Here is a 24,098-nt window from a genome sequence, read left to right as displayed (position 1 = left end):
AACATACAGTGAAATGTAGCAAGCGGCCTAACATTTGCAAAGCTGGTATGTTTAGTTATAATACTTTTTTAGTTTTGGTATTTATGAAGGGCTTGTCTTGAAAAACAATCAGCCCTCCAATCTGGCCCCTCCCCCCAACCCTAAACACTTTAATGTGACCGTAAAAGAACCAGCAAGAAGACCGGCTTTGAAAGGGACACATGCTGCCGCACAGTAACTCCTGTGTCAACATTCTGTCAGGGACGTGAGAAACTCAGCCCAGTCTCATGAAGTCACTGTAAAACATATTACTTAAAACGAACCTTATGCTAACCATATACAGTACTGTGCAAAAGGTTTAGACAGGTGTGAAAAAATGCTGAAAACTAAGAATGCTTTCAAAAATATAAATAATATAGGCTATAGGGGAGAACGGGGGAATCTGAGGCATCGGGTAATGTGAGCCACACCCTGTATCTAGGCAACGGAAAACATTTATGGTCATGTGAGATATGTTTTCAAGCCCCTCTCATTTCCCCATGGCCCTGAAAGAGAGGACCTCATGGTGTATGGTAAGCATGTTTTTTTCACCAAAATAGGTATTTTGCATGTAAAAGTAAGTTTTCTTGCTGTCAACTTAATCAACTGTTGTGCAAAATCAAATGTATTCACGTAGAAAAACTTATATCATACGTGTTGATGAACTACCAACATATGAAACCATGTGATGCTGATAACTGAAGATTAGCCTGAAATGCTAAGAGAGGTAGTTTTTTCTCAAATTGTGGTGGTGGGGGAAAGTGAGCCAAAAGCTGTGGGGGAAAGTGAGCCACTGTCTCACTTTTCCCCACCATGAGGCAGCACAAGTTAAGTTTAGTCTTAAACATATTTTAATATAATATTACATGACGTGTTTTATTTTAATGTCATACACATTGTAGAAAAGCCATCATGCCAAGGAAATACACCAGGAAGACGACCTGGGGCAACCACAGGGAAAGAGCACCTTCTCATCTTTCCCTGTAACCTTCAGGGCTGGAATGTAGAGTAGGCCTAGTTGTAGAGTATGACATGCTGATGTTATAATCCAGTTCGGTCTTCTCCTGTGTTCTGAGTCCCAGGCTGTTCTCGCTGGTTCTGATTTTCCTATGCTTTGACCCCCAGACACTAGCTGGCTCTAAGGGTCCTGTGTTGTGACCCCCAGACTGTGTTTTAATCTAACTGGTTCTATCTTTCATTGGAATCTTATTAAAACCTTTTTAATTATAATATGTTGTATTTGATTTTGTTCAGAGTTACTTTCAAGTGTTTAGAAAATTTGCTTTGCTTAATTGACCAAACCTCATCATTATTTTACTAGTCCGACATTAGTTCTGGAATGTGTGTCTAGCTTTCAGGATTCTTTACAATATGTGTTGTTATGGTAGCTTCAGAGTGGAAAAAGTAAATGGATCAGTTTACCCCACAGCTGGGGTAAAGTGAGCCACATGACAACTTTTTTTAAAACAATCATATTTTCACTGCCCTTTGTCTTGAAAAAAATCTGCTAATGCCCATTTCTAGGAAACACCCGGAATTAATAGGAAATGTGTCAATTTGAGTGATAAATCATTTTAGCTCGCTTAGAGAGGAGCTAATGTAAACAGTGGCTCAGATTACCCCGTTCTCCCCTATATATTTTTTTTTATCAAATTCAAAAAATTCTAATTCATGGAACAATGTAGTTCTACTGGATAAGCAAGGATTCAGAGCAGACTTGGGTTTCTGCTCTTTAGACAAAGCACAGAGAAACAAGCAACGTTGAGGATCGTAGCAGTGGTCGGCCCAGAAACTTAGTGCACCAGGTGAAAAACTCATCAAGCTTATTTCCCTTCATAATCTGAATATGACCATCAGTTCAGAACTGGCAAAAACCAGTGGGACCAAGGTACACCCATCTACTGTCCGGACAAGTCTGGACAGAAGGGGTCGTCATGGAGGGTTGCAGCCTAAAAGCACATACCTCCAACATGGAAACAAGGTCAAGCAACTCAACTATGCACGAAAACATAGGAACTGGGACTCAGAAAAATGGCAGTAGGTGCTCTGGACAGATGAGTCAAAATTTGAATTATTTGGCTGTAGCAGAAGGCAGGTTTTTGGCTGAAGGGCTGGAGAGCGGTACAATAATGGGTGTCTGCAGGAAACAGTGAAGCATGGTGGAGGTTTCTTACAAGTTTCTGCAAATGGAGTTGAAGATTTGGTCAGGATTAATGGTGTACATTGCAGTAGATGGATGTACCTGGGTCCCACTGGATTCTGCCAGTTTTGAGCTGATGGCACTGATGGATTTAGTTCATTCACTGCATTTTTTTCATTTATAAAAAATAAACTATTAAAACTTCTGTTTTTAAAAAGCATTCTTCGTTTACAGCATTGTTCACACCTGCCTAAAACTTCTGCACAGTACTGTATATATTTTTAAATCAAACAGTACAGTCAATAGGACGAGTGCTTGGGACCCCTGCCAGGATCTTCGTCTTCACATTCATCTAACAGCTGTAGCTGACTTTAAAAGTGCTCCGTCACTGGAAATGCTTTAATAGCATTCCTGGATTCTTCTAGCGTATGTCATTGCAGTTATATGGTTGGAACCACATGGATGGGAGGAGGGAGGGGGGCCGTAAAGGGATCACAAAAGAAGTGATAAGAGTAGGAAAGCAGGATCTGAGGGGTATACTACGAAGCCAGATTAAGGGCTGAGCGAGGTCTGTTGAGTCTAGAGCCAGCGTTTTCAGTATCACGAAAGGTGGCTCTCTTTTTACCTGGCTAGATCACCGTGGTAACAGAGGCTGCACGGCAAACCTGCTCAGACCAGTTTTTGTTCCAGAGTTTGAGCTTAAATTCGGCTCTTAGAGCGCTGCCCTTTAAGGGAACTTTAAGGGAACACCTTTGTAAATCCCGCGGACGTGACAATATTGTCTGAACAATACATTCTCACTGAGTAAACTAGTTAAATCAGTATTGATCAGTAAGTGAATGAACTGAACGAAGCCGTGACATAAGGCTTACAGCAGAGTGAACTGTAACATTGCGCTGCGACTTTTTGCCACATACAGTTATTGATGCAGAAAATGTAAAATAGCCTACGCCTACTGTATGCAGTGCCACTCTATGCTCTCACCTCAAATGAGTTGACCTGGTGATCTACACACACTGGCTCTTAATGAAGCGTTCTATAAAATCACAGGTTGCAACATTATTTCACTGTGGGCTTCTTTCTCTTCATCAGTAGCGTATAACGTTTACCATATGAAAGACGCTATAGCCTACAATCCTTCAGTTTCTCTTTATGGGTAGGCCTACAGTAGCCGACATCACATCCAAATATCACTGGAACATCAGGGGAAGATGAGTGCGATGAAATTAATAAACTGTTTGGGATGTGACAGGTGACAGCTGTCACATAAGGACATCGCTGCAGACTCACAGGTTAAGCTTCTCACAGTTGATTCACATACTATACAATGTATTTAAGCTTTTTAATGTATTGGTATTTGTAAGATGCAAATATTTACAATCATTGTGCAGATCAATGAGGCTAAATGGTGCAGTGTTTAAATCCGCCGAGTTCAACGTTTAATTGCTTTATAATGTCACGTTACGCACTGCAAGAACGATCTGTAAAATAAATGAATCAATTCAGTAATTTTCTGACAGCATTCCACTCTCTCCTTATTTGCAGAAAGAGTTTTTTTCAGCTCTCTGTTTTCTGCTGTTCTGTGATCATTCAGACTGACAAACTCTTCCTCTTGAGTAAAGTCAGCAACGCACTTTTTTATTTTTTTTCTACTCAGCTGCTCTCAATCAGTCCGTTTGTGTAAAGTTAGCGGCACAAGATCAGTCCAGTCTGTGCGGAAGCAGAGTCAAATGACGCATTTAACGCCCCCTTTCATGGGGACGCGCACAGAGCCTGAAGTTGAAACCCTCAGCTCTGAGCGAGAGTATGTGTTATGTTGAACCAGATCAAGAAAAGAGAGCCATGCTGTGTTGAGTTTGCTTCGTAGTATATCCCTCTAAAGTGTGTGTGATTGTGTGTATGTTTTAGCCTATCACTGAATCACTGAAAGGCTTGGGCTTGACAAGTCTTCAGTGTGGCTATACTTATACCAGAGCTTGAGGCAGTTAATCAAGGCCATAGCCTTGATTAACTGCCCTAAAGGCCTCAGAGTCAATGTTTTTGGAAATTCCTTTAATAACAACATCATCACAAATGTTTTATATTTGAACCATTTGAATTCTGGCTCAACTAAACCTGGTTTTGGTCCTCTGACCCTGTTTTGTAGATGGCCACTGTGTCAGAATCTATTTTAATACCATTATAAATTGAGTTTATTTTGTGCTCACATGGTCCATATTCCTGAATGAATCAATCAAATGACCAAATCTAATAAATGTTCACAAAAAACCTGGGCTTTGGTAGTTTTGATACCACATAGAACTTTGCATTCAAACACACACACACACACACACACACACACACACACACACACACACACACACACACACACACACACACAGAACCTGATTCATTTGTGGAGCCTCCACTGTGCCAGGGATGACATTATTTCCCTACCACAGTGTGAAGCGAACAAGTATAGTGGCCACATAATGAGAGGGCTTGGCACAATGCACCATTGATATTTGTTTTAACTGCAAATGGCTCCTCTTTTCATTAAAACAGAGGGGCCGGGTTAGCTTGTTCAAACAGCCTCCCCCTCCCTCAATGTGGGTGTTACTTTTTAATCGCAGCAGCCTGGAATTTCTGCAGCTGCTTGCAAAAGCCCCCTTCCCTGTTTACGAGATGTGAATGTTGGGCAAACATTGCCTCACTGCTGCGTCTCCGACTCACTTTTTCCATCCTGCCATTGTTGGAGGGGGGTGGGGTGTTACCATGGCAGCGTGTTATCTTTTGATTGACTACATGTATGTATCAGTTTTCATGTTATTTGAGAAATGTAGTGTAACGCCATACATTGGTGCACTGCTTGAGGTGGTTAGCTATGGAGCCCTGAGAGGCCCTTACAGGTTGAATGATTGGGTGTGGAGAAGGCTTTCTATGAACCGAACGGTGGTACAAAAATTAGAGGGCAAATATAAATGTGATGAAGAGCTTAGGAAGTGAAACTGCGACTTATAAAAACAAAAGCATCATCAGGCGTAAACATGGTCAGTTTCTAATTTATTTAGCAGGACAGACAGCCTGCATCTTTGGATGTGTGTGTGTGTGTGTGTGTGTGTGTGTGTGTGTGTGTGTGTGTGTGTGTGTGTGTGTGTGTGTGATAACACCCACTACTGCGTCAACCCTACTTTTAAAGCAGGAAGTTTAAATTTCCCTACAGCAATGAGTAAGTCTGTACTGAGAAACACACTAATATGTATCAAAGAAGAATGTTATTTTGTAGGTATGTTAGTTTTGTGTGTTACTTGGATATAAAAGAAACTCCAGCATGCACACATACAAACCAGGCCCTACCTGCATAGGCCATAAATAACACATCCAGGGCTGAAAATATACTGATTCTTCAATATACGTGACCTTCAGCCTCATTTGCATTCACTAGAATGGCCCTTCAGCATTTTTATCAACCCAGTCTATGTAATCAAAAGCTTGTATAGTCAATGGCTGGAGAGTTGCATATGCCACCTATAGATAGTCAAACGCCAAGCTAGCAGATTAGCTGCCATAAAAAGTGTGTGTGTGTGTGTGTGTGTGTGTGTGTGTGTGTGTGTGTGTGTGTGTGTGTGTGTGTGTGTGTGTGTGTGTGTGTGTGTGTCAAGGTCTCTGTGGTGCAATGAGGAGGATCTGTGGTTGCTGCTGAATGGCTTCTTGTATGATGAGTCCTTTGAGGTGTCCGCTCATGTCATGTCACTGCCCAATTATTTCATTAAATTTACCTTTAAGTACCTCCAACATCAGCAACAATACTTTATGGTAGTTTTACACACACACACACACACACACACACACACACACACACACACACACACACACACACACACACACACACACACACACACACACACACACACACGGATCCATGTAGTGACACATGCATGTGTTTACTGTTTAGGTGATTAAATTAACTATGGCTGGATTTATTATTATCAGTGTTATAAAACATTTAAAGTGTTGTTGCTTACATTGGGTGAAATCATGTATCCTGCCTTTTAGTCTTGTTAGCTTTACTGTATTCATTTGTATATTAAGTATTTCCTCCTTTCTCTTCATCCAGACAACCAGAGTAGAATAGAGAGTATTTTAAGAGCAAAAGGACCCCTGGTTAATGAATATCTGCTATAGTGCTGGATGGACAAAACTTTGGAGGTGAATTTTTTCTTTAGTTCATTTGAAACCCTGGAAGGTCTGACTTTTGAACTGGTCCAACATGTATTCTGGAGGGGGTGGGTGAGGCTGAATGCTGACTAGCTGACGGACACAGAAAGAGATATACACACCGGCTGCATGTGTTGTACCTCCTGTCATAGATGGATATGTTTGTGCAGGTGTGTGTGTGCACATAATGCATGCCATTACATTCCTATTGAAAGCCTGAGGGGCCCCTCTCTGTATCAGTGCTCTCTCCTGTATACTGCTCTGTCAGATAGTGAAGCAGACGTGTGTGTACAGTTTAGCAGCCTGCTCTCACTGGCTCCAGATTGAGGCTAATCTGGACCTGTCAGCTCTGCTCTGTTCATTAAGACCAGGTGTAATCTAAGTCAATTAACCTCCCTATAATGCTGTTACATGCTGCTGAACTTGATTTATCATAATGCCTTAATGCCACACAGCTCAGCAGACAATGATTGCCTTGATGCCAATGGAAAATGGGAACACAAAGGAAAGAAAAATCTGTGTGGAAAATGACCATGAGAACACTTTTCTATTATTAGTTTTCTCAGGACAAATCTGTTGGAGCCCCGCCCCCTTATTGTAGCTAACCATTGGCCCAGCCAATGAGCTGGAGCTGCAGAGTGACAAGTCTCAGATCATATTTAGAATAAGCCATAACCGGGTTAAACCATGTGGAGTATTCCTATCTTTATCACAATAATGTTGCATGTGTACACCTTGATCAGAATAAATATTCCGACCGGTGCTTTTGCTGCCTTTTTCGGCGTTTGCTGCTGTTTGTGACACATGTCCTAGTTTATGGCTGTTATCTAGAGTGTGTACACATGCAGCAAAGCTCCTTAAAAAAGTGTTGTCATTGTTGGCGTATGAAACACAATGCCAGACAACGCTTAGACGTAAAGTGAGTTCATTTTCCATGGTTGGGACAGGAATTATTCCCAGTAAAAAATCACTGACTTTAGGCATCATGACGCTTCTACCACGTCACTGGTTTATTCAGATATATGCTGATTGACATGTAAACAGGAATATCCCCGTAGCTGCTGAACATGTAAACACCTTATTTAGAATATTGTCTTAACCGGAGTATGGACCTTAATCAGAATATGGTGTGCGTGTAAACGTTTTCAATGTGTTATAGACAGGAGTGTAGAAATACTGAGGTCATGAGGTCATTTTATAAAAACATTTTTTAAATATAAATTCTATACTAAAATTGCTCAACTAAATACCCACCTTGTTGATTTTAATGTAAATTGTAAACTTCCCTTGTGTTGCTGAAACTGCAAATTCTCCTGACAAAATACAGAGGACATGACCATAGTGTCCTCCTCATTGATAGCTACTGTTTTACCCTGGTTAGAGATGCTCTCAATGACTAATGTTCCATATTTGGCACTCTTAAATTTGTACAAGTTCTAGCAAGTATTATTTTATAATAGGACTGGGTTTGATCCAGACCAAAAAATCAGAGAACGGTCAAATACCACAATTGTACACCACAACTTTCTCAAATATGATGCTGATATGATCAAAATCAAATTGATCACAAAGTATTGGGGGAACGAGCTACAGATGTCCTTAAAAGATTAGTAGGATAGCTTTAAAAAAAATGGCCGCCATTGACCAAACTGTTTACACAGGGGCGGGGCTTAGCAGCTAATTGGCCATAACTCATTGACCATAGGTCCTATCATCATAAAACTTGCTGGATATGTGCAGAAGAAGTGGTAGCATGTTCCTCAAGGCTTTCTGAGCCGTAACCATAGGGAGCGCCACAAATGCGAAAACCATTTAGCTCAAAAATGCAATTTTTGACAGGCCACGCCCCTCGCCCCCTGACTCTGATTGACTTGTAATGTCTTACACATGTAGGGCTACAGCTCATGGTGCTCCACAAAAAAGCCTCTTGGCCAATAGGGGTCAGCCATGATAGATTGTACCTGATTTGCATAAACTGAAATACAGTCATGTGACATCTACTTTATGGTTTTCCAACCTCATCACCAAATTTTGTACACAGCCTAAGGGGTCCGACATACAAATGTGTATAAAGTTTAAGCGAAGTAGCTCAAGAAACATGGCTGCCGTTGACAAAAACGCCTTCACAAGAGCGGCCTTTGCTGCATATTTGCCATGACGGGGGTTCGGAAAAGCGTTTTGAGCCGGACCGACGGGGGGCCTCCGCGAATGCTGGGCTGGCGGTCGGCACCGGGCGACCTGCACTTTTAAAATTTTGACAGAATTTTCTAGTTATATTGGCCCTCATTTATCAAACTTGCGTGGAAACTGGTGGAGATTCTGGCGCAAATACCTCCCTACGCCAGGTATCGCGTGGGATTTATCAAACAGTCGTATCTCGCCAATCTCAGCGTACGCCAGGCCATTATTGATAAATGCGGCGGCTGAAAACAATCGTATCACGCCCCTATATATTCTCATTTTAGAGGCCTCGCCCAGAGTAGAAATTGACAGAATAACAATGAAAGTAGAAAAAAAATTCATTTCGGAGCATTACAAGCGGCATCAAAGAACGACAGAAGGCAGCGGTTAGGAAGGAAATAGCAACAGCGTTGGTGTTGACAACAAACGATCTCCAGCTGAGGATTTTGCATTTGAGGTTTACATCAGTACTATCGCTCAAATGCTATAAAACAGCATACACAATTATATGTCACCATTTCTTTACATAGATGAAGAAAAGTGACTCAAAAATCGCCACTAAAAAAAGCAAGTTGCTGTTCTGAAATGCAACCAATCCCCATAAAATAAATACACTTCTGCAGAGATTTGAATGATTAGAATTAGGGCTGTCAAGCGATTAAAAAAAATAATCTAATTAATTACAGGCTCTGTGATTAATTAATCTAAATTAATCGCATACTTATATGACACTTTTATACCTGTTTGTAAACAGCTGTATAGCCTACTACAGTTTGTTTCTCTCTCTCTCTGTCTCTCTCTGTCTCTCTCTCGCGCGCGCTCGCTCTCTCGTAACTTCTGTCTCCTCCCCTCAGCCAGCTTTATACATGAACTAGCGCCGAATTTTCTCAAAAAAACAAGCAGACAAAATTACGACTTTCCATCTCCCACAACAGACAGCGCTGCACTGCCACCATTTCGTAGCCTACTCATAGGCAAAAATATTGACACACACACACACACACACACACACACACACACACGGGGCGGGTGCTAAACAGCTAGCAAACAAAATTGGAGGAAGATTGAGAGATATGGCCTACTCACTGTTTTGAACCTAGCCTACATTGTTGCACCCACTAAATAAATAATGCACGGACACTGCGGAGAATTAAGTAAGATGTCTTCCTACCTTCATGCATCCCATAAACCGTCCATAGAGCCCTCGAGTCGGCGAGCTACAGGTGCAGCTCCGCACCACTTTTGCACCGGGTCAAAAGGCATTATAGAAGTGCGATTAATCTGCGTTAATTTTTTTAATCGCGTTAATTTTTCTGTGATTAATTAATCAAAATTAATGCGTTAATTTGACAGCCCTAATTAGAATGTATTGGCCCTTTTAGATAGCACTACTCAAAAGGGTTTTAAAAACAAAAAATAACACATTTTGCGTTTTACTGTATGACAGCATGCGCTTGGCACGAGTGGTCAGCCCGGCCGTCAGCTGCACAAGCCGACCCGGCCAGTGGCGTGCACAGACATTTTGGGGGGCAGGTGCTCAGTGCAAAAAAAGGGCACAATATATTCTATCGATGAATGACCAAATCATTTTAAGGGTACTTGTACAAAATTCCCCCCCTGGCCTAATGACTGTTAATACCCGGCCACACAGAGTGTTTCTCACAGGAATTTAGGACCCTGGACCTTCTAGGCGGGTCCGGGGGAATGCTCCCCCGGAAGAAAAATGTGAACCTTTTAAAGTAAAATTCATCAATCTGGTGCATTTTGAGAAGAAAACTAAGGCTAAATCACCTGTGTCAATGTGGGCTATTTAGTACTATTTTCTGGAATAATTTGGAGACACAGAATTACCAAAAAGCAGAAAGAAAAAAATTACATGTTTGAAAAAAAACAGTTAGCTTCGGATTTTTTAAAATCCCTTATCCCGAAGCTCCTAATCTCTTTGAAGTCTTCGTTAGGCCCCTGATCTCCGTACTAATAATATCCTATTAAGGTAAATACAAGATTACTGCAAGTCTTGTAACATAGAAATAACTTATGGCTGGGACAAATAATATAATTAGTTTATATAGCTTCATGACTAATTTACTACCATCAACCCACTTTGTGTAGTTAAAATAAAATGTGTGGACAGCTTTTAAGATATTTCAATAACATTTGAGGAACAGTTCAACATTCAAATCTGAGCTTTAAAAGGCCCTGAACAGTTAACATGACTCTGACCTTTCATCTTCATCTTCCTCCTTGCTGCTGGTGGATGCTTTCATCCAGGAGAGCAGAGAGCTGCTCCCCTTGGCTGCCTGCTGTAGCTCCCTTTCTTTTTCCTTTTTAACTTCTCCTTTCTAGGCATTATACTGCAATTTGTAAATAAAAAGAGACCAACCATATAAAATAAGACTGCTTGGTTACATTACAACCAGGCACAAGGCTACTTTTTCTGCAGGCAATTGGGAATTGCCTGTTTGTCATTTAGCAAATAAATTACTGCATGTGTTAATTATGTTGCCTAAAGTAAAACTAAACAACACTAAATATTCAGCATACTGATAGATTCACATGCTGTACCAATGACAAACTCCGCCGACATTAGTTGTGTTCATCACGTCATATCAATTTTTGTTTTGGGCTAGCTTGTTAAGCAGGACAGTCGGCTAATTTATGCTCAGCTGTGTGGCGCTGCATGATAGAGGCTACTTTATAACAGAGACAAATAAATGCAAGTTATATCTTGGCAACTGAGGCTTAGATGGCAAACAATACACTCTTAACTCAATTCATGTATGTGTTACCTCGCTGGTGGGGCAGGGCAGGCCGGGGAGTAGGTGTGTGTGTGCAGCTGTGAACTGCTGCTGCAACGCACCTCCGTTTGTGTCCACTCTGCGCGTTCACGTTAACAAAGGAAGTGTGTGCGGAGGAGGAGGAGGGGGGGCATATTTATTGGGGCATTATTGTCAAACGTTTTTAATCGTTGAGCATTTATAGATGATAATGTCGGCATCGGCCACATACACTGTAAAAAAAAAAAAAAAAAAAAAAAAAAAAAGAACTTTCAGATTTGTATTTATTATTATTTTTTCAAAAGGGCACTTGATTGGGCCAGGGGAAAAGGGCAGGTGCTACACCACTTTGGGTCAACCTGTGCACGCCACTGGACCCGGCAACGATCAGCTGTGAGAGCGCCCACCGTCCTGCTCCACCAGCAGATCGGAAAAACGTGCCGGTTAACGGTGGAAATAAATCGCTCGCTTAAGCGATCAATGACACATTAAAAGAGGAACTAACATCTCAAAAATGTTAAGCTGAATGTTGTGCCGTGTATTTTTTATCATAGAGAGCAGTGTAGGCCTACTACTTGCATAGCCTATACATTTAATAGCCTACTATATGCTAACATTTTGAATGAATGCAGCCCCCGTGCCTCGGGTTTCCCCCAGCTGCTCCAAGTCGGAGATAACTGCCCTTACGCAGTCCCATGCAGCGCTCCTAAGTGGCCGGTGTGCGCACTATTGAATCAGCTCTCCTACTCAGTTGCACACCATAAGCTGCACATTTTTAAGTGATTAATATCTTTATTTCGGTCTGAGCAAACACTGCATTTATATTATCTTCTAATAATTGTCCAACAAAGTCATCGGCTACCCGGCACAGCCTGCACTGTGAGTCCATGCTGTTTACAAACTTGCGTACACGAGCTGAGAGCTGGCGTGGGATTTGAGCCTAATCTCAAGTACTGTTTTGACGTTGTCAATGATACCCAACTCAGCCCAACATACAAAAATGCAATTTTTGCAATTGGCAAACTTTACAAAGATAATAGTTTAAGAGATGTCTAACATTACTCTATCTGATGGACTGCAGCCCTGAAATTGGGTCAACTAATTGAAGTGTCATGTAGCCCTACTAACACCAACACAAGAATTTGCGGAGAATAAATAGTCAAGCTTATTAAATAGCTGATCATATAATGCAGACTGATATTTTCATATCCATGTGTTTTTCTTCAATAGTTTATATGGCTTGTGTCTCCAAATTATTCCAGAAAATTGTTTTAGGCAGGACATATATGACAGCTGTTTACAGAGCAAAAAAAGTAAAATCAGATTTAGCTTCTCAAAGTGCACCAGATTGATGCATTTAACTTTAAAAAGTTAAATTTTTTCTTACGCAGGGGCATGCCCCAAGACCCCACTAGAAGGTCCATTCTCCCCCAACAGTCTCAGAAAATCCTGAGGGAAACACAAAATGTACAAACGTACCGAATGACCCTGTGCCCTAATTTGTAGCAGGCTGTCAAAAGAGGCTCCTCCATAATACGGTTACTTTTGGTCAATTTCTACTAGAAATTTGGTACGCATGCCGCGCGCATACTCTTTATCGGCTTTTACCACCGGGCCTAGGGGAAACACTGCTGATACCCTTAACATACACTTGAACATTTGTGAATTGATCATCATTTTATCATAGTCCAGTCTGATAGATTTGCATAATTGTCTTCTATTTTCTGATTTTCTCCCAGTACATTTATCTGAGAGAACCAAAGCCATCATTGTTGATTTGTGCTGCTGCAGTGTGAGAGCTGCTCCCCACTATCACAGAGAGATAATAAAGTGTTTCCCTTTTAAAAATGTCTTCAGTCGGACAGAGGCAGCGGGCTGGCACAGAGGAAGCTGGGAAACTCAAGTGGCGCTGGCCGTTCAGAGCCTCTGATTCAGGAGGTCAGTAACTCCATCACTAATCATTATCTATCTCCCCCACACACACAGAGCTGATATCTCAGATGCTACCATAGCATTGTCAAGCCCCCCCCCCACACACACACACGCACACACACACACACACACACACACACACACACACACACACACACACACACACACACATATACACTCATTTGCTGTGAGTGACAAGGCGACATCAGCCTAACAATAGCTGCTGGTCATGTTTCCTGCCGTACCCCTCGCGCACCACTGCAGCCCTGTGGAAAGACGATCCCCTCTCTGGCTGATAGAGAGGTGTGAGGTGACATTCTACTGAGGGAGCTTCCCTCAGCTCAGCTCACTTAACAGGAGAAACCATACGCACAGTGTCAGGTTACATTGGCACTTACAAAGGTGCCGGAGAGCTACCTCTACAGTACTGCATAGCATTTGAATGGAAAGACATTTGCGTTATGCTGTTACTACATACATGGCATATTTGATAGTGAGCAGCAAACAGCAGACCTACAGTTAGGTGCCAGCTGGTTAAAAGTATATCACGTATTTATCAGCTATGGACACATCTTTTTCTCTGCTGTTGGTGGAGAGCAAACCTAAAATGAGTGTGAGTGCTGTATATACTACTTGTCATTTTGGTCTGGCTTTGCGAGACTATACTAACCCTAACCCTTGCACCATTGCTCTGTAATGGCTAGTGTTTATCTGTTTTGAGGCGTTTTACTCCCTGCCAGTTGGCATCATCTATCAAAGCTGCTTCAAAGTTTTCACAAACCCTTTTTATAATCAGTCCTCAAATGTCATCAAATGTCTGGATGACTGTGTGAAAATGCAACTATGAACTTCTCCAGTGAGCCGGGATTTAGGGGAGCTGTCAAGTTTTCTTTTAAAACTAAGATAAGGGTTCATTACAGTGTGGTAGATATTAAAGGCACACATTATTTTTTAAATCGCGTTCAATCACAGAATTCCTGTAGTTAATTGCGATGAATCACATTGTTTATCTCAGGTTTACAGTTTGTATGTCCATATTAAAAATGTAAAGCAATTCTTAGCAGTGTTTCCAAACATGGACAAGCCAAAGAGGACAGATGTACAGTAGTTGGTGCTGTGAGGTGAAAGTGTTGAACAGGAAAGTGTTGGTCCAGCTCTGGCTTTATAAAACCTTCCAGGGACTGCTACTGTTTGTTTACATTCTTGTTCCTGAAGGTGGGACCCTAGCAACGCCTTCCCCGATGACATCATGCACACTGTGGACCAATGATTGTTCGGGGACTACTAGCTGTAGTTTGGTCTGGCTGTGCGACTACCCAGGGACCAACAAGTAGTCTTTCATGTCTCTGGGTCAAAATGACTGCAATAACTTATTAAGCATTATAAAGCAGTTAGTTCTGAGTAATTTGATTTGACGAGAGAGATTCCATGAGTGCTGATATAGGAGTCCAATGTCACTTGATGAATCCTTCTGCTTTACAGCTGCTTCACTCTGGATGCTGCAGGTTGGGGTTTGGACTGAGCAGTAGCTTGATTAAGAGCCACTGTCTCTTTTCTTTAGTCATGTTTACAGTGCAGCGGGGTGATAGTTACCAGACAAAACACTATATTCACTCATAGACAGGTTCACTTCCTGTTTATACGTTGCTTGGCGACACTCAGCTCTTGCTGCTGTTGCAGAACTATTTGTGTCGGCGGAAGCAAAGCAATTATGAAATGATCAAACAAATGGTGTTTTAACTTGTATAACTGCTGCAGGAGGGGCACGGATAAATAGTGCCAAATTAGCTGGCTTTAATCAAATTAACATTACATTTGTGTGTGCATTTGAATGTGTAATAGTGGGGATCTGTTACCAACAATAGATGAATGAAGCACGGTGTTTCAATGTACAGGAGGTACTCATGGTGTGTTTGTGCGCCTCCTGCAACTAAAGCTACATCAACAATGCATCTGCATTCTCTTCAATGTGTACGGGCCAAAGTATGGGGTTAAATGTGGAGAAAAGGAATGGTGACCTTTCTAGTGGTATTAGTTTGGCCAGTTTAAGGAAGTGAGACAGTCTGAAAGAGTTCTTGTTGAAAGTGTCAAAGTTAGTGGATAGAATACAGAACTGATGTACTGTATGGAAGGAGAACCTGCAGCGGTGTGGCCATTGACAGCTCCTGATTGAGAACCGTTGTGCTAAATGAAGTTTGGGTGGAAGTCAGATGCTAAATAATTAGCGGTAGGTGTTACTGTAAGCCTGTGGTCAATGATATGCTCTGTCGGTCATATGGGCTTTTATCTCAGACAGTCAAGTGGACTGTCGGGCTTGAGAATACAGGTTGAAACTGCTTATTACTAGGGCTGAGCGATGTGGCAAAAATATTATCACGATTATTTTTTCTGTATTGATCAATATCGATATAAATCACGATATATAATGTGATACTGCTGAAGCCTGAAGAAACCAGAGTGTTCATCAGTTAAACTACACAATGTTGTTTATTAGCATATTTGTGATAAGAGAACATTGAATCACATTTAAATAGAAACATTCAACTTCACAAACATGTTTTATCTGCCCCTAACAAAAAAACATAAGATAGCTTGCCTTGTAACCTATTGAAAATAAAAGCTCTAACTTCTATCTAAAACTCCTTTGGCAGGGCTGCAGCAAACATCTTAAATCTTGTAGAACCTACATAAAAACTAAACAAGTGGATCAACAAAGGCCCTGGCACATTTAAGTAGCCTACTGAACTTTAAGATATAAAATATGAATGACTGGTTTTACATGTCAGCTATTTTAAAGCAGGGTTTAGGCTGGACTGCGATAGCTGCTGCCAGAATATGGGTCAATGTATCGGTCCGTGGAACGACTTGGCCAAACCAGCCTGTTCTATATTAATTCCACAGTGTTGTGAGCGTATTACTCCGGTGAATGCACAGAGACGACTCGGTGCAAACCGACAGGGACAGTGAGCGAACAGCACTGGTAGAATGTATTCAAGACAAAGGGCAGTGAAAATATGATTGTTTTAAAAAAAGTTGTCATGTGTCTCTCTTTACCCCAGCTGTGGGGTAAACTGAGACAGACCAGAAAAATCAAGGGGGTAAACTGATCCACTTACTTTTTCCACTCTGAAACTACCATAACAACACAAATTGTAACAGTTAGAATCCTGACAGCTAGCTTGAAAACCAAATATTACAAAACTAATGTCTTACCAGTAACAGAATCATGGGGTTTGGTCAATTAAGCAAAACCTTTTTCTAAACACTTGAAAGTAACTCTTATCAAATACAACATATAATTCATATTCAATAATTAACATTCAAATGACAGATAGAACTAGTTAGATTAAAACACAGTCTGGGGGTCAGAACACAGGACCCTTAGAGCCAGCGAGTGTCTGGGGGTCAGAGCAAAGAACAATCAGAACCGGCTAGAACAGCCTGGGACTCAGAACACAAGACTAGACCCAGCTGTCTTTTTCTTTATCCTTTGAGTCTTGTTTTCTGCATTTGTTTTATTGAAATCATTCATTGAATAAAGACATATTTCTACAGAGTCTAGTGATGTTAAAGGCTCCTGTCCCCCACATACATACGTGCCAAACCATGCCCTTGCTGACACCCCTTCTGCCCACATTGTCTTTTGTCTTTTCAAACTAGTCTCCTTGCTACCTAAAATATAATGGATTCCTTAAAAGGGGGCATAGACACTGTCTCACTTTACCCCACAACATTTGTCTCACTTTACCCCACTGCCACAATTTGAGAAAAAACTACCTCTCTCTAGCTTGGAAATCCAGACCCTGATATCTTGAACGATAGAGGGTCTGGCCACGATCAATAGTAATTTCCAACTCAAGGGGCGGCTCCTACTCGTGCATTTCAAATGCCACTGCACGCAGTTGGATAGCACTACAACCAATCAGAGCGATGCACAAGGTGACGTAAGCCCCGTTCGTTTAGCGAACAGCTGTTAAACTGTTAAATTAAACGTTTGCCGTGGTTATGGTTGCTAATGAAATATTTGAGTGCCATCTTCCAAATCGTAAAGGGTCGAGGCCAAAGCAGTCTCAAACTCGCACAACATATCCGCAGCCATCTTTGATGTTTACTATCACGGCTTCGACGTCGTATGCACGTCACTGTCGTCATCCGGTTACGTCCTCCCCAGAGTACCATACAAAGGGCTCTGGCCCGCCCATATTAGATAGAACCAATTGAAACGTGAGCCCAGATTTCTGGTCTTTTTGAAAAAGCTTCAACGGAGAGTTTCCAGACCAACAGGCGCAAATTTAATCGAATGATTGCCCTACTTATGACACATATGACCATATTTCTGTCTTGTCTTGATTTTAAGTTTCAAGTGGGTTGACGACAGGTTGAGAAAAGTTCCATTTTGATCTATCATCAGCCGTGGCAACATGTAATGATTATGTAAGAAGACCTTCATACAACAATTAGCTGAAACCAGTGTCAGCATTGAAACGCAGAGCTGCACTGTGCTTACTTATAGTGTTCTTTACCTGCACTTGAATGTGATCATCGTACCATCGCTCTGAGCTGTCTTTATCCAAACAGCAGTCCTCTTTGTACAATGTGCTCTCTTTACCATATTTCCTATTTTATTCACTATTATGACTTCAGGACATAACAGCAATTCATTTATTCAGAAACATTTAATTGAAACAACAACAACAAATAGTCCTTTCATTAAAATTATTTTTTGTGTCAATTATGTTGAATGTGTTACCAGGGATTCAGACAGAAAACAGCTTTGGAAAGTATATGCTTAGTTTGTTGGACCTTGGGGGAGTTAGTTTTAAGTTGGACATTCATGTCTGGGACTCGGAGCTCCCTGATATGGAAGGTAGTGAAAATAACTGCCAATATTCTTATCAAAATATTTCATATGTAAAACTGAAATGACACATTAGAAATAAAAAAAGCTGTGCTACGTAACAATATTTTAGTATGATTATATTTAATAATAGACGACAAATAATTTTCATTAATATAGGCATTTCAGCATGAAGACAGCATACATGCAAACACTGGTGAGTGTTAAGAGTCATTTATCAGTGTGATGGCTAGGAAAGCTACAAGTGCTCCTGCAGTCAACACAGAAGATGCCACTGGACCTAGAGTAAGGTGACATTCTCATCATCTGGAACTTATGCGCCTTCAAGCTCACCAACTGTGAAACATATCTGTGAATATGTCTGCTATCAAAAGCAGTAGTGTTGGGCCATGTTGCCAATAGCTACATCGTCCTATTGGCACCTTGTCTGGATGCCCGATCCCAACCGACGTGAGCTAGCCTACTGTACTGATGCAATTCACATTAGCAATCATGTGTTATAATTAGGGCTGTCAAGCGATTACAAAAAGTTATCTAATTAATTACAGGCTCTGTGATTAATTAATCTAAATTAATCGCATACTGTTATGACACTTTTATACCTGTTTGTAAACAGCTGTATAGCCTACGACAGTTTGTTTCTCTCTCTCTCTCTCTCTCTCGCGCGCGCGCGCTCGCTCTCCGTCTCTCGCAACTTCTGTCTCCTCCACTCAGCCAGCTTTATACATGAACTTTTTTAATCGCGTAAATTTTTCTGTGATTAATTAATCGAAATTAACGCGTTAATTTGACAGCCCTAGTTATAAGCAATAACACGTGATTTGTGTTTGGTTACAATATTTATTAATTTATATTTAACTTAGCTCCAGTTGGAGTTTTTGTCAAACAGCTGATGGGCTCAAGCAGACAGCATAACCATCAGTCAGTCAGTCAGAGTACTTAAAAGTCAGAAAGCTAAATTATGAATAAAGCTCTCTTTCTCTCTCCCTCTCTCTCTCTCTTTCTGTCTGCCTGTCTTTCTCTCTTTCTCTCATCGGCAAAACAAATGGTAGACAGCTCTGTGCATGTGCGTACAATTTGATTATACTGTGTGTCCTTTGGTTTATGGGCAGGTCCCTGAGGAGGGCCACAGCTTATTGGCACAGGGACATTCCTTGAATGCTTCTTTGTCCAGGCTTCCTTCAAACACCTTAATGCAAACTCAGAGTGTTTCCAAAGACTGGGATGAAAGTTGGACAATGGCACCAAAGAAAGAGAATGGACGGCATGGACTACTCTGGCTGATAAATAACACAAAAAGACATTTTCCGTATCGTTTTAATTTGAACAAAGAGAAATAGAAAGTTGTTCTTGGTTCACAGGGTTAGGGAAACAATCAGTAAAATCAAGCTGAAGTGTAGCCCTATAGTTGAAATCTATACAAACTAGATAGAGTTCCTATTTGCTTATGGATTCCTCAGTGCCAAAAAAGGAAACAGTTGCGCTTCCTCCCTTTGTTTCCCTCAGTGGAGAATTCTTGAGAAAATGTGTTGTCCAAACAAAGGGAAGGCTAGCAAGCAGTGCTGCAAGAAGAGCTTTTATTTATGGTGAGCTTGGCGGGGGAGCATGGGGAAATAAGTGGCTTACTTTGATTCACCCACAACTAGGATGCTAATGGACATTGTGATCCTTAGCTATAATGTGTTACATGAATCCAGGTTCAATCTTCAAGAAAATATTCGACACAAGCATATTGTATTCACAGCACTTCTAAGACAGTCAGCACATGACATGATCCTATGCTTCTGGATAGATTGTTCATAAGGAGTAGTTGTAGCATTGAAGTTAATGTATGGCTACTTGCCTGATTCTTGCTGTTCTGAGTTTGTACCTTTATGGTTGAATTACTGGAAGTCGCTTTGGAAAAAAGCGTCAGCGAAATTAAATGTAATGAGATAGGTCTGTTTGACTTAGCAATGTTATCTGCCATGCTATCCCTGCTCCTGACAAATGTCTCAGGATAGTGAGAAATGGGACATGGAAAAGATTATTCAGCGCTTCTCACATCGGGGACTGAAAAGTCTATATTGACCTGATTGGAAAATAGTCAAGGGAGACCTATATAATTTGTGAGGGGGTCGACAGTAGGAAAAAAGTGGGCTTGTTTGTTTAGGTCAGGCAGGCCCAAGATGATTGTGTGAGGAAGGATGTTAGTGGACAGTGGCCTTCTGCAGGGAGCCATCACTGAAACATGCTAAGTAACAACCACAGATAAGAACAACAGTTACTTTTAACTTCTATTTAACCTCCACACTCTGTGTTGAGTCATAGGGTGAGATGTCAGTTTACATTGCTTTGACGAAGCAAAGCATATCCATAGATATCCATCATAAACAAACATTTTCAAGGCTACATGGGATCATCTCCTTTTATTATTTCATCATAAAATGGAATCTAAAAAAGAAAATATTGCCGAAGCAGTTAGTTAATTTACGTGAGAGAAAATGATTTAATAATATTGATATATATCTTAAATTTATGATTCATGAAAGTAAACATACTACAGTAATGTGTATGTTAGACTCACTGTCCATTCCCCATAATAACACATGGAATCGTGTGTGTGTGTGTGTGTGTGTGTGTGTGTGTGTGTGTGTGTGTGTGTACTCTCTTCTTGTGTGAACACAATAGTGGTGTGAACAGCCAGAGAAACTCTGTGTAACTTTAGGAATGTGGCCCTGCCATGTAATGTGATCCTCTTGAATCGACATGTACTCCTGTGGAATCTAGCATGAGCTTGCTAACACTTGGTTCCTGTTTGGCATAAGCACTATTTGATGGCCTCTGACCTAGTTGCCATCAGAACGCTGCTTAATGCTCCTACATAGCTAAGTGTGTCAGGGATCACTGAGGGGATCAACATCAGATTAAAACAACAGATTAGCTCATGAGGCTGTAGCCATTTAAACTACGGGTGTGGTGGACACACGTTAGCTTCAGAACATTTACCAGAAACATCTTCTCATAAGTTGCAGAGGGCTTTATATCCAGTCCTTAAAAGTTGAGTTTTGATGAAGCTTGGACCATGTTGTAGGCATAGGCCGGTATGATATTCTGACGGTATGATAAAACATACCACAGGACCACCGTAGCAATCCGCTGTATACTTTGAAACCAGTTATCGGCCCGACCATGCTGTCCGTATATTTATCATTACCTTATGTCAGTTTCTCAGCTTGCCATACTAATCTTACATGTCAAAGCCCCATAGGCTGGCTTCATTAAGGGAGTATTCACACATGGCGTGTTTAGTTCGGTTGAGACGAACTCAGATGCACTTCTGCCTTCGGTGCGCATCTTTCAGACAGGTGTGAATACAGCAATCGCACTCGGGGGCGGACCAAACAAGCGCTCCGAGACCCAGCTGAAGAGGTGGTCTCAGTGCGCTTCCATACGCACTCTGCTACAGTTCGTTTGTGGTGTGAATTTGTCCGGACTCGATCCGACCCAAATGCAGGAGGCAATGTGCCTTTTCTTTCTTTTTCTTTTTTAATAAATTGCCGTCCGCTTCACATTATGGGAAAGTGTTGTTGTCGCCATTGTTAGGACGATAAGTTGTGGTTTGACCGGGAGCCCAGAACAATATATTACATTTGATAGAGGACGCGTAAAAATGCTGAATGTGTTCAGCGATCAGATGAAGGAGAGTGGAGCGTCTCCCGCACAGTGCCAACAGGTTCACGCTGCTTAAGAAGTGTGTTTTTATTTTGCTTCCCATGTACGGGACGTTAATACTATCCCCGTGTCAGTTTGGAGCTGAACTGCGCCAAACTGACACCCAGCTGATACACAGCTTAATCACCTGAGTGTCAGCTTGAGCCTATTCTTCTCGCGAGCCGCACGTCCAGCAGCAAAAATACAGTAAAAATGATGCTTCACATCGTAGGCTACACATAACATGGCATTGTCATAGGGCTACATATTATAACTATATGTAACAACAACAATATGTAAACTTTATTTATGGCTAGATGTAGTCCTTTTTATTATTTTTAACCCCATATTATATCAATATGATATATTTCGCAGTTTTTACTTCGTTCTTCCTGCTTCTCTCCACCCCAGAATGTCTGTCCAATGAATGAATGACCTCAGATCACGTGTGGTTTTGCTTCGTAATGCTGGTTCACTTACAAAAGGGGCAATATGAAAGTGGACCACACCAAACAAAAAAAATCTAAATTCTATTTGGTCTGGACCAAAGCAAGTGAACTAGCGGACTTTCCCAGTGTGAATACACCCTAAGAGTAACAGAATATATTCACTTCATAGCTCGAGAGAAATTTACTTTGTTTTATTGGATGAACTCATACTATACTTAAGTTGCGTTGCTTTATTGGTCAATTAACACAAGGCAGACATTCACAAAGTACACTCACATTAGGCTACACACATGGCTTCATATTAATTGCATAGATAGTAAATAATATGGATGTAGCATCCGGGCTGACCTCAGTTATTCACACGGCATCCAATAATCCTGGTTTGTGCGCGTCGCCATTTTGTGAGATTTTTACTCCGCCTCACGTCGGGGGGAGGGAGATAGCTGACGTATACCTCCGAGGCAAAGTGAGGGACAACGGGCGTAGAGCTGTCACTCAAGAGATCGCGCCAATACATTTTAACTTCCAAAAGAATAAAAACTAGCGTGGTCCAAAAAAATTCACCCCCCTCAGTGTTGTCATGGAGATATGACCTAAACATACAGACTAGAATGTTTTTTTAATCCAGGCCTGAAATAGGTTTAATAATGCTGTGAAAACGGCATGTTTAACATTGGAGTCAATGAGAAATGGCTGTCTTCTGCATCCAGCCCCCAGTGGCACTTCCGGGTTACTACAGTTGTGGTCACTTCCTTATTGGAAGCTGGTAAAAATCGCTGAGGTTGGGGCTTGATTAATTGCTTGCAACCCTGACTATAGATTTATTTATTTTTATAGAATTGTCTTCTTTTTTACTTATGACATTTGAAATGTACTAAAATAGATAACAACAAAAAAAAGATGTCCTTGTTAAAATATATAACAGACTCATCGGTTGAGCATTAATCGTCATATGTATATACTAGTAATACAAAGTATACACTTTGTGTAACGTTGCCAGTCCACTAATCAATCCATTTTACCAATTTGACAGACAGGAGATGATACAAGTTAGAAAATGTAAAGAAAATGTAAGTAAAATGTATCAAAACATGTTAATAGTTGAAATACTCAGAGGTTTAAAAGGCAGTTAAAAGGGCTGAAAAACAATTAAGTTCTACGTTTCTTGTAAGCACTGAATAAAGTTGAAGTGTAATTTAGACAAAATGCTGATCAGTGTTGAATTATCACTATGAAGTTTTAAAGGGTTTACAATTGTTGAATGTAAGTGATAAACAACATGAAAGATAATTAAGTTTACACTGAAATATAATAGTGAATGAATACTTAGCTGGTAGTCTTTGTTGATTTTAATGGAAGTAAACGTCATTAATATTCTGACCTGTATTGTGTAGTTATTTCCTTAAAACTTGCTAGGAAATGATCATGAATAAGAACAAAATGATTAGAAAATGATCTCTGATGCGCCCAAGTTAAAAACTATTTAAAGTTTTTCCCATGCAGCTGTGTCCATCAACACAAACTCAACATTAAGTATGCCTATGGCATTTGATTAGCATATTACCATTTATTGATCCCTTTATAACACTCAAAACATAGTTATAGCTGCGTACACACCGCACTGGCCCCCTGCGGTGGTTGGCCGTGTGAACGCAAGAGGCTCGCCGCTTGATCATATTGGGCCATATATTCCTGACGCCGACGCCGTTTCTGAGATCAGACCCGTCACACTTATGGTGCAACAACAACAACAACATGGTCCAGCTGTGCCAAAAAATACAGATGTAGGTACACTATGTAACCAGCAGCAGTCATGTCACAAATAGCATTAAAACAGCATGAAGACGCACCCC

At 41.0% G+C, this 24,098-nt stretch overlaps 1 protein-coding gene across 2 annotated transcripts in view; it reads left to right on the top strand.

Annotated features, from left to right (window-relative positions):
- The window catches only part of arid3c (AT rich interactive domain 3C (BRIGHT-like)), a 106,155-nt gene that overhangs the window by 9,920 nt on the left and 72,137 nt on the right, over window positions 1–24,098 (top strand). The window contains exon 3 of one of the 2 annotated variants that reach the window (XM_080049027.1): window positions 13,171–13,251. The exons of the other annotated variant lie outside the window; for it this stretch is intronic. Within the exon in view, the coding sequence (XP_079905153.1) occupies window positions 13,171–13,251 (81 nt within the window). The remainder of the gene's footprint in view (window positions 1–13,170; window positions 13,252–24,098) is intronic. 2 annotated transcript variants of the gene reach the window in all.

Source organism: Ammodytes marinus, assembly GCF_949987685.1.
Source record: "Ammodytes marinus genome assembly, chromosome: 2".
Lineage (NCBI taxonomy): Eukaryota > Metazoa > Chordata > Actinopteri > Uranoscopiformes > Ammodytidae > Ammodytes > Ammodytes marinus.
This window is presented reverse-complemented; position numbering and strand designations above follow the sequence as displayed.